At 34.3% G+C, this 12,169-nt stretch overlaps 2 protein-coding genes and 1 non-coding gene across 3 annotated transcripts in view; 2 read left to right on the top strand and 1 right to left on the bottom strand.

Moving 5' to 3' along the window:
- SPX (spexin hormone) overlaps positions 1-12,169 on the bottom strand; it is a 48,203-nt gene that overhangs the window by 12,874 nt on the left and 23,160 nt on the right. The window lies entirely within an intron of this gene.
- Positions 1-12,169, top strand: part of GYS2 (glycogen synthase 2) — a 48,613-nt gene that overhangs the window by 21,247 nt on the left and 15,197 nt on the right. Inside the window, exons 6-11 of the mRNA XM_019738138.3 lie at positions 2,436-2,553; positions 2,740-2,860; positions 5,776-5,882; positions 6,657-6,716; positions 7,634-7,712; positions 8,729-8,842. Coding sequence (XP_019593697.1) covers positions 2,436-2,553; positions 2,740-2,860; positions 5,776-5,882; positions 6,657-6,716; positions 7,634-7,712; positions 8,729-8,842 — 599 coding nt within the window. The remainder of the gene's footprint in view (positions 1-2,435; positions 2,554-2,739; positions 2,861-5,775; positions 5,883-6,656; positions 6,717-7,633; positions 7,713-8,728; positions 8,843-12,169) is intronic.
- On the top strand, positions 7,951-8,114 carry LOC141570314 (U1 spliceosomal RNA). The gene has a single exon (XR_012494318.1). It is a non-coding gene; the product is annotated as a U1 spliceosomal RNA (small nuclear RNA).

Genomic DNA, 12,169 nt, shown 5'->3' with positions numbered 1-12,169 from the left:
TGGTAGATACCTCTATCTTTCCTTACTTTTTGTGACACTGCACATTCTGAGTTTTCTCTAATATGATTCTTTTCTAGTGTCTCTAGTAGGTTTTCTACTTTCTTCTTTCAAAAGTAGGCATTCTGTATATATTATTTTTCTTAAATTTTTGTTTTCTTAGGGAGACAATTGCAGGATTGTGGTGAAAAGTGTGGGCTTTGAGCCAAACTGCCTGAATTCAGTATCAAAAATGATTTTGTGTTGGGTATATGTTACCTGCTATGCAACATTGTGAAAGTTACTTAAGCTCTCTGTGCCTTACCTGCATAGTGGGGATGATAAAACTTTCATCTGGAATTGTTGTAATGATTAAACGAGTTAATACATGAGAAGAACTCAGATCGGTGCCTGATCAGCGATCCAAGAGAGAGAGAAAAAAGAACTACAAAATAAGAAGTTACTGTCTTAGACTTTTGCAATAATCCCATGAGCTCTATGCATATCTAAGAGAAGGACTTTGCAATCCCAATTTTTGCCTGCTCCAAGAACCAAGCAAGGGATTTTAGACTACAGCAGTTCTAATTTCCACAAGGCAGTTCTTCAGTTTCTACCATGACTTTTATTTACAAAATACTCAATTACTTTATTAGCTAGAAGAAAAAGAAGGATTCCATGGTGCCGGGTTAACTGTACATAATTAAGAATATCACATTTCATTTTCCCCCTCTTATTTCAAAGGCATCCATATTGTAAAGGATCTTTTCCTACTTGAGTTTCAAATTTATTTTAAAGAAATTCCTGCTGTGTGGTCTTGGTGGGTGGCAGTACTCTGCCTTCCACCACCACAGCCAAAGAAGGAGACAAGGTGATTTTTTTTTCCTGTTTCTGAGCAGGTAGGAAGAAAATGAGGGGGTTCAGAATCAGCCAGTCACCTGCTTCTGCCCCACATTTTGAATGATGAGGAAATACTGCAAAGAGACCAAGGCAGTGGGAGGATATTCACTATAATCAGTGTCTGGGTGAAACCCAACAGAGAAATAGGAGATTGTTTCCACACGTTCTTACCAACAATGAGTTTTTAATTTTTTAGTCTTTGCCAATTAGACAGGTAAAAATTGGTATGGCATTTTCATTTGTCTTTGAATACAGAGTTTTAACATTTTTTACCTACTTGACATTTGTATGTAATCTTCTGTTATTTAGCTATGCATGTTTTTTTTTCTATCAGGATGTCTGTCTTTTTTTAAAGAATTGATTTTTAAGAATTGCGCACACATACACACACACACACACACACACAACTTAAATGTCATGTTCTTTTTTTTCCATTTGTCATTTGCCCTTTAACATGGTTATTATTAATAGTAGTTATGAAATTATTGACTTTTGAGTGCATGTTATGCCTAAGATGAATTTTAACCCTTTTAGTCAGCATATTTTCTTGTGTTGGCATTGTCTCAGAAAGATGGATGATATTGACATTATCTTCGGCTTGAGAACAACAGCAAGAAATTAGTAACTAACGTTGCTTCCAGGGAGGAGAAAAAATTGGAGAACAGAAGTGGAAGGGAGACTTTTTTATCTATATATTTGTGTCTGTTTTTTGAATTTTTGAAATTTAAATGATGTGAATACATTACCAAAATGAACTAATTACACTTGCATAACTAATTAATTAATTGAAATGAAAATAAAATTCAGACAAGACCACCTATGGAGTGGAACTGCTCACAAACTAAAGATACCCTTATTAATATAGTAAACATTGAAAGGATCTTTTAAAGCATGATTTGTAATGAGGCAAAGCTGCACTTTTAATTATGTCACTATGTAGAAGTACCTGTATGATTCCATATCTATTAATGAGGCATAAAAACATTTTTTAAGCCTTATATCTTAAGCCACATAGGCAGTAGTATGTTGGGACCAGCTCATAAAAGCTCACAATAGTCAATTAAATTTCAGGAAATTTGTGACCAAGTTGCTAACAACTGACATTAAAAGTTAAATTATAAAAACCTATAGTTAAATATATACTAAAACAAAATTAAACACTCAAAAGACATTCTGCCCTCTATATCTTTCTGGACAATATAGATTCCTGGTGTAGGAGATAAGGGGTTAGACCCCAGAGCCAGGCTGCCTTGGTTTTAAATCTTATCCCTGTTACTTTGTAGTTACTTGACTTTGGGCAAATAACCTCTCATAATCATTATTATGGAATTAAAATGTTTCATTGAACCAGTCACTCAATGTTATTTCAGTAAAGGACTCCTCATTTTCTATTTCAACAATTTATTGTGGAGTTTTATGAATTTTCAATTTTATGATAGTTAGAAACTAGAAATGTTAATAGACATCTATCTAACTTTATAGATTTAAATACATTGTTTTTCTATAGGGGTGGCCCCTCTCAAAAGAGGATTTTCATGATGATTTTATTTTTGCTTTTTCAGATGTAGTTACTCCAAATGGCTTGAATGTTAAAAAATTTTCAGCAGTGCATGAATTTCAAAATCTACATGCAATGTACAAGGCCAGGATACAAGATTTTGTTCGAGGTCATTTCTATGGGTATGCTTTTCTTTATTTGAAAGAAAAAAATAGCATGTGATTTTAGGTTATCTCTGGTATAGAGAAAACAGGATTGCTATAGTAAATATTTATCTTTCCCAGCCCTCTTTGTACTTCGACAGAATTCATGTGTACATTTTGTTGCTGTTGCTTTATTTCACTTGAAACTATTTTGTTTTGTTTTAGCCATCTGGACTTTGATCTTGAAAAGACTTTGTTCCTTTTCATTGCTGGAAGGTATGAGTTTTCAAACAAAGGAGCTGACATCTTCCTAGAATCCTTATCCAGGTTAAATTTCCTCCTGAGGGTAAGAGAGCTCTAGAATGCAATACAATGCTTTTATAGGAGGAGGACTTTTTTCTGTGAAAGTATAGAACTTTTTGACTTCTAAATAGTTTACAAGAGTACATATGATTATGTAGATGTAAAATGACAATCTTATTCTAAAAATGACTTTGATCTTTCAATTTACATATTGCTACATCATTCACTTGCGTATTTCTCTATGTCATCAGATTATTTTTTTAAGAAAGCCAAAAGCTTATCACATTAGATGCTATGGTTTAAGATGACATTACAACATCCCTTTTTATCCACATATGAGTTTGTAACCACTTGACAGGTACATATAGAAAAATCAGGCAAATGGAGACAAAATTTCACTGCTTTTAAAACCAACAAAAACTATAATTGAGGATATAGCTTGGGTATATGGCAACAATAGTCTTCCCGATACTGAACCTTTGTATTACACTTAGCCATATAATCACAGGCAGATCTGGCCTCACCATCCTCCCACAACCAAAGCACACCTTTAGAGGAACAAATGCCACAGGCTGACAGCCAAGCAGTAGCCCTCTGTAGAGTGAGGCAGGACACGCACAAACTCTGTTCCTCCCCCAAATCACCAGCCACACCTCCCCTAGACTGAGAGTCTTGAACTGTGAAACTAGAAGATGACTCACCATGTGGAAACATGAAGGAAGGGAAAGGAGTTTCACACTTCCAATGATATGGGATCATTTTTTGCTCAAGAAGGTGGGACTTAAAATAGGTTCCCAATTAATCAAGCACACACACACACACACACACACACACACACACACACACAACCTGTGCCAATAGGAGCAACTATAGAAAATGGTACCATGTCAAGCTGTTGATTAAAGTTATTGACTTATATTATAATCCTGTCACATAAAATATAGAATAAATATCAGTAAAACACAGGAGAAAAGTGTAAAATTTCAACCTTATTGCAGTACTGAGACAATTTAAGCCTTCCTGAGCTCTGTACTACTCTCTAAATTTTTATTTCTTGGACATAGATTTATCCTTACCTTACAGCAGCATTGTAGCAAGTATACTAGAAAATTTATATAAACCACGTTAATCAGTAAAATATATTAATAAAAACCGAAGTCTGCAAAATAGTACTGAAGACCTGAAAGATTATTCCAGAATAAGCTGGAATAATCATATAAGATTAAAAAAAACTGTTTTATTAAATCTTTGCTTTAAATAACATAGATTCCTTTATAGTAGATAAGTTTATGTTTTCTGGAATTTTATATAATTGAAGCCATAAGGTTTTACTCTTTTCCCCCCCTGGGTACCCTCATGCAGTATGTTCATTTTGAGATTCATCAATGATGCTTATATGAGTAGTTCATTATTTTTATATTGCTGAAGTATGATGTTCTGTAGATATACCACTATTTGTTTACTCATTCTTCTGTTTATGGATATTTATGTTGTTTCCAGTTTTGAGTTGTTGCATATAAAATTTCTACTTAGATCTTAATGTAAAAAATAAATAAAGTTTTCTGTCCACGGTATGCAGGCTCTCCTCAGAGGCCTGGCCCCATGGTGAGTGGTTTGGCTTGGTATGAATGGCACAGATTCTGGAGCCCTTTAAAAAAGAATGCTGTCTTATTTAAAGCTGATTTTATTACATGTCATAGTATGTACTATTCAGCAAGGTTTACCAATAGACTCACAACTATATCAAACATGTATCATGTTTAGAAACATTATTCAGTATATCCATACATTTATTAAATATTCACTTTATTTTTAGATGTGACGAAAAAGCCAATTGCTATTATCTTAGACATCAAGATGATTATAATCCTTGGAGAAATAAAAAGAAGGCATTCTCTTTCCATATGGTACATTTACTGTTTAATAGCACATTGACTACTCTGGAAGTGAGTTTCCTATTCCGTGGCTTCTGTAGACTTTTGGGTAGATCGTGAGACCCTAGAGTGCAGAGGCCACAGATTAGATGGTGAAGTGCCCCACACTCAGGGATTGTCATTTCCAGAGTACGTGAGCATTCATCTGTGCACGGTTTTAAGTGTGTTCATGCTTCCTTTTCCATAGCTGTTTCATCTGTCATTTTCTTCTGAGAGATGCTAGGCCAATGGTATTTGTAGGAAAAGGAAAAACAACAACAACAACAACAACAGATTTTAGTCAGAAAACACCAGTTTGAATCCCAGCTTTGCCAATATTCTGTTAGAGGATATCAGACTCTTGTATTGAACCTCTCATGCCTCTCTTTCCACATGAGTAAAACAAGGAGAGTGATATTTATTATGCATGGTTATTATGAGAATTGGGTTAAATCATGCATTTAAAGTACCGCCCAAAAGTGCTGAGCATATGCTTGTTTCTTTACTCTTGGGCTAAAATATAAAATGCAATACCATTTTTATATTGAGAATCAAGACACTGAAGAGAAAAATGTGAATAATTGTTTGTGCAAATCAATTGTAGTTAAGTTAGGGAAAAAAATAGAATGAACCAAAACTAAATCCTCATTAACTTTCCAATCTGAAATTTTAAAGAACAAAATTTGGCCTTGTAATATTAGCTTACATTTATGTTATTAATGCTTTTTTTTTTTTTTTACCCACAGAGAAGCACAGTGATACCAATATCAATACTATATATTTTAGATAATTAATGCTATGAAAATGTTTCATGTCTGATTTTCAAATTGTTAACTGATAAACCTCTATTGAAATCCCAATTTAAATTAAGATTTCTGAAAAAGCCTCAAGAAGGTGGTTATAAATTCTCTGTGAATCATAAAAGTATTGTTTTTATTTAAAGATATTTTAAAATACTATCTTTTCAAAGTTTAAGGTCCATCTGTCACACATTTTATTTTATCTTTGGTCATTGACTCTGTTGTGTTTTCTGATCCTTCATTAGATGCATAAAAGTGACGTCACGGTGGTGGTGTTTTTCATTATGCCTGCCAAGACAAATAATTTCAATGTGGAAACACTGAAAGGCCAGGCAGTGCGCAAACAGCTGTGGTAATCTCACGTCTTGTGGATATTCTCAAGCAATGAACATAGAGGGATTTTTTTTTATGTGTATAATTTGTGATCTATCTCCTTGAACTATTTTCTTTTTCCTTAAGATTATTATAATGCAAATGCTACTTGGTTCTCTTATTGAGTTACTATGTTAGATTATGTAATGCCTATAAAACTGTGTTACTATAAAAACTTTGGAATGAGCTAACATGGAAAGAAAAAGCCTTTGTAGAAGTCTTAAAAGATGGGTTGAATTAAAAAATAAAAAATAAATAAATAAATAAATATATATATATTATTATATATATATATTATTTATATATATATTATTTATATATATTAATATATATATTATTTATATATATTAATATATATATTATTTATATATATATATTCGAAATATAAAAACATATGGCAAAGAGATTAGTATAATGACCTCCTACATGCCCATAGCCCATATCCAACAATTATCAATACATTCCCAAATCTTGTTACTCCTATACCTTCATCCACTCCCCACCCCCACCCCCACCCCCTGAATATCATCAAGCAAAAAATGTCAAGCTCTGTGCCCTGGTCAGGGTATTCTGCTGCCTCAGCTCTGGAGGTTTTAACTCAAGCTAAGTTGACAAATAGGAAAATAATTTAAAAGGTTATACAAAAGAGACCTGTAATTTCAACAATGCACTGACAAAACAATAGCATTGTCATGACAAATACAGACTTAAAATTGTGACACTGTTTAAATTATAAATCTCTTTATTCACCTAGGGACACTGCACATTTAATGAAGGAAAAGTTTGGAAAGAAACTCTATGATGCATTATTAAGGTAGGTGCTTCAAATACTGAACATATCAAACATTTGGGGTATCACTCTTCAAACTTAGCAATGTAGATGTTATGATGTATTTAATTTGTTCCAAATATAAGTAAATTAATAACCTTTAAAGTTATATCACGTGAGCTAATGTTCTTTCATCCTTCATCTGACAAACACTTACAAACAGGTTGTACGATGAGAACACATTTATGTATGAAGATAGGTTCTAATTCAATGGGAATCTCATTAAGAGTTAAAATGCTCATTTGAAGCCGAGGGTGGAGGGTTCATGAGAATTTGAAGTAAAAATATATATTGACTTAATATATGTATTAAATACATATTTATTTATACATTAAATTAACATATTCATGAATGTCAATTAACATGTATTTACTTAATAAATAATAAAATAAATATTATATATAAAAATAAATATAAATAATAAATATAAATACATGTATAAGTACAATAAAATCTAAATAATCAAATCAAATTAAAATGTATTGTAAAATGATAAAAATACAAAATATATGAATTTGGCTATGACCTGAAGAGAAAGCTGTGGTGTTTCCTGACCCATGGTGGCAGGCGGGCATCATTTCTTTTTATTAGTAAAAATACTAACTTATAGATGGACAAGTCATAGGCACTTTATAACGTAGTACTCAGGCAAAATATAACAATAGTGTCCCTCTGACGATCAACATTAATGCGTTAAAAATGAATTTTAATTTTCTTTTATGCTATTAAATGTGTTCTTTTATCATACTTCTTGACACTTTAGGAATTTGTCTGTGAGCTTCATCAGGAAGCAATGTTTGCTTTACCTTTATTTTTAAAATGCTTAGAACAGTGACACATAGGAAGCATGGAATTAGTGCCAGTTGTTTTTATTTTCATTATTAACGTTGTTTTCCCCACAGAGGAGAAATTCCTGACATGAATAATATTTTGGATCGAGATGATCTAACAATTATGAAAAGAGCCATTTTTTCAACTCAGGTAATAAAGAAAAAAGTTCCTACCACTTCCCGTAACTGATAAAATCAACTTAGGTCAATGTTTTAATTATAGCAGAATGAGCTAATTTGGGAAATTTTTAAACTCCAAAGCTAGAAAGTCATTCTTATGTATTCACCTAAAGGACAACTTTGTATACTCTCTTTTATGAATGGTTTTCAGGGGTCCTTTTACAAATCCCCTGGAATTTGTCGTCTTATCCTATTAAAAAATTCATTTGCTATGTCCTTGGCTGAGAAGATGCCATGATCACAAATGTGGTTTTCCCAGGACGAGGCTCACCCGTTACACTCTGGGCGTGCTGACCCGTGTTATTTCCCTAAATGTGGGAAACTGAACTGCATAATTTGTGCTAGCGATGGGCTGCCTTTGTGCCCTCCCCTGGTGCGCGCGCGCGCGCACACACACACACACACACACACACACACACACACACACACACACAAACTCATTTGGAACCAAAATATCCAACTGAAAAATTGTGTATATTGCAATGACAACAAAAACCTAAATTTTTCAAAAAGTATAGCATTTTGAGTTACAACAGAGAAAAGGTGCACATTTCTCAGCCAAGGGGAATTATTGCAAAGAAGAAAAGATAAGTGTTGTGCCAGGCATACACCCAAATCTTGTCATAATAGTGAGACATCGGGTACCAGACGACAGACCCACTAGAAGGAGCCAGGAGAGTAGCTCATCTTCAGTCAAGATTTCAGGGCACCCTTATTCCAAATAAGTCCCAGAACAGGCAAGAAGTCTTGGCCTTCCATTTAGTGGCTGAAGTGAAAAACGGAAGTATCCTGTGCTCACAATATCTGAAGGAAGTCCTTCAACCCATTATCCTCCTCTGAAGCACATACAAAATTTAGTCATCATCATTAGTGCCATCTCGGAAGACTTCAGGCAAAAAGGTTGGATGACAAGTCACCAATAACCTATTGTTGAAATTAGTCACACATGAATTCTTTCGACAATTGACATTTTCTTCCATTATTCAGCGACAGTCTTTGCCTCCAGTGACCACTCACAACATGATTGATGACTCCACTGATCCCATCCTCAGCACCATTAGACGGATCGGACTTTTCAATGGCCGCACAGACAGAGTCAAGGTACAACTAATTGTTTGTGTAGGTCACTTCAAAATGATGTAGAATATATTTATTGAGAATTTATTAGAAGCCTCCCTTACTTGTTTTAACATCTATCAAATATGCTTTAAGTATTTCTAAAGAAAATTAATTCTGTTGCCTGTCTTGGGTAATATCATGACTATTCTGATATCATTCTTGAAAACTGAAGAATATTTATGATGTTGAATCATAGTTCTAGTATTCATTTTCATTGTTCAAGCTGACTGTAAGCCTGAGGAAATTACTTAATTTTTAATGATTTAAATATACTCTAAGAAATAATTTAACAAATCTCTGAGATTAACATGAATTGTCTTTGTTGCTTTCTGATAAAGTTCAACTTAAATATGAGATAGTATATACTATGAGAAGCTTCCAGTTTTAGAAAATGTGGCTAATGATATTTTCATGTAATATTCTATTGACTAATACATTCTTTTGATTCTTGAGTTTTCTACATTGACTAGTCACATTGCTATCTGCATGAATAAGACCTGGTTTCTGCCACTGTGGTGCTTCATCTCTATGATGTTTCCTGAGGGCCTCTTATGTTCCAGGCATGGTATTAGGTGCAGGAGGCAGTGGTGAACATGTCAAAAGAGAATTGTTTATCCCTACTCAATTTCATTCATCAGTATTCAAGAACAAGTGTCACAAGCTTTCACCAATCTCTTGAAAGGTCTCACTTTCCCTTCTTTCTTTCACCTTTAGCAGATGACCTAACTGAGAATTCGAAGAGTTATAAAATCCTTCAGTGTCCCCCCATACTGGCCTCAAATATGTATTTTGCGCTATTCTTGCTTCCCTTCCTTCAGCTCTCAAGGGTTGTTCTGAGATCTCTTTCACTCCCACATGCTTAGGAAACTTGCCCTGTTTACTCTCTCTTACACTGTAGGCTCATTAGCTCCTTCCTTCCCTTGCTGTCTACAAATATTCTTTAAATTTCTCCACACGAACAACAAACTGTGCCATAACCCTGTCTCCTCCTGAAGTTTTTAAATGTTTCTGTCTTCCTTACTCTTCTCTGCAAAATTTCTCGGAAAAAAAAAAGTCTATTTTCAAATTCATTTCTTATCTGGCACTCATTCCTTGATACAAGCATGAGTGGGTATAGTAGAGGGAGACAAATTAAGGACCTGCTGCAGCGGTACAGGTAAGAGATGATGGGGCCCCTTACAAAGGTCATGCCAGACATGCTGGAGAGAACGGAACAACGGGAGAGATGGTTGCATGTAGAAAAGGTCATACTTAGTGACTGATGGATATTGGGAGTGAGAAAGAGAAAGAAAGCAAGCATAATAACCTCCTGGCTTCAGTATCTCACCAATACTTTCTAAAAACTAAGGTAAGTCTTTAACAAACTTGGTTTGAGGGTGATGTTATGAAGTAAGTCTGGTTTTGATAGAATGAGTTTGAGTTACATATGAGATATTCAAATTGAGATGTTTAATAAGTAGAAAACGTTGGTCTGGGGTTTACAAGGATAGTCATGAAGGGAGCTATCAGTGCATGGGCAATAGTGGAGACCAGGGAATGAGGACCCTGCCGTGCTGAAGACCAGGTTGAATGAATGGAGAAAACTGTTGACCCAAGGAAACCACAGATTTAAGAGGGGATTATAAGATGGAAAGTCAGGGAAAGAAAGAAAGACCAGATAATTAGAAGAGGAAAATATTGCAGAAATCAAAGAAGAAGAAAACAAAATTTTTCAATCACAGTTGGCATTCAATATTATTTTATATTAATTTCAGGTGTATAGCATCGTGGTTAGACATTTATGTAATTTACAAGGTGATCTCCCTGGTTAGTACTCACCTGGCACTCTACATAGTTATTACAATATTATTGACTATATTCCTGATTCTGTACTTTACATCCCCATGACTGTTTTTTTAATTACCAATTTGTACTTCTTAATCCCTTACCCTTTTTCACCCATCCTCCCAACCCCTTCCCATTTGACTACCATCAATTTGTTCTCTGTGTTTGTTCATTTATTTTGTTCTTTAGATTACACATAAAAGTGAAACCATACAGTATTTGTCTTTCTCTGTCTGACTCATTTCATTTAGTATAATACCCTCTAGGTCCATCCGTGCTGTCACAAATGGTAAGATTTCATTTTTCATGGCCAAGTAATATTCCACTGTGTATATGTACCATATCTTCTTTATCCAGTCATCTATTGACAGGTGCTTAGGTTGCTTCTATATCTTGGCTGTTGTAAATAATTCTGCAGTGAATATAGGGGTGCATATATCTTTTTGAATTAGTGTTTCTGGATTTCAGAAGAAATTTTCTTAATAGGAGAAGAAGCTCATAACACAACCTAAAATAATACAAGCTGTTTATAAAGTGTTCCATGCTGTGTTAGCCCTTTCATTTCAAAAATATTCTAAACACACACACACACACACACACACACACACATATGTGTATATTGACTCGTGCCATAGAATTATGGGTGATTTTTATTTTTTCATTTGTGTTTCTGCATTTCTAAAATTTTCAATACCTAGCACACCTACTATAAGAGTCAGGCTACAAAGTTTTCACTGGAAATGGAGGAATGTCTCTGCCAAGGATGCACCTTCCTTTATGTTTTTCAGATAAATTGGATCCCCAGAGACTCATCACAGAGCATGTTAACACTTACTTGGCCTCATTCTCATATAGTTTATCCTAGATTGGTCCATTTCTCTTTTTTTTTGGTCTCTTGGAAAGGAAATAGTGAGGGCAAGAAAACCTCTTATGTTCCTGTATATTTCTGTTTTTCTCAGAACCTTTTGTCATGCCATATCTAAATATGTGATCTTCCTCTGGCAATCTATCTGTGCCTCGCACATGTTATGTACAATAAATACAGGTGGAAGTGGGGATGTGGGAAGGTAAATACCATATTTCTCTGAAAATAAGACCTAGCTGGACCATCAGCTCTAATGTCTTTTGGAGCAAAAATTAATATAAGACCCGGTCTTATTGTACTATAATATAAGACCGGGTCTTATCTAACAATATAATACCGGATCTTATATTAATTTTTGCTCCAAAAGATGCATTAGAGCTGATTATCCAGCTAGGTCTTATTTTTGGGGAAACATGGTAGGTCATGAGGCTAGCTATGGTTCATGCTTCCCTTGCTCTTGGCAAGACTGCAGCTGGAAAATCCCTTGAAATTGAAAGCTTTGAACAAAATTTGCTTTACTGATCTATGTTGTTTTTTTTTAATCATGAAAACAGTAAAGCAATTTTCCAGAAATGGACAAGAATCTTGTTTCCTGAACATATTAAACACTTTCATACCCC

This window comes from Rhinolophus sinicus, chromosome 1 (assembly GCF_057876585.1).
Source record: "Rhinolophus sinicus isolate RSI-liver-muscle chromosome 1, RSI-T2T, whole genome shotgun sequence".
NCBI lineage: Eukaryota > Metazoa > Chordata > Mammalia > Chiroptera > Rhinolophidae > Rhinolophus > Rhinolophus sinicus.
Note: the sequence above shows the minus strand (reverse complement) of the source record. Positions and strands in the feature narration are given on the sequence as shown.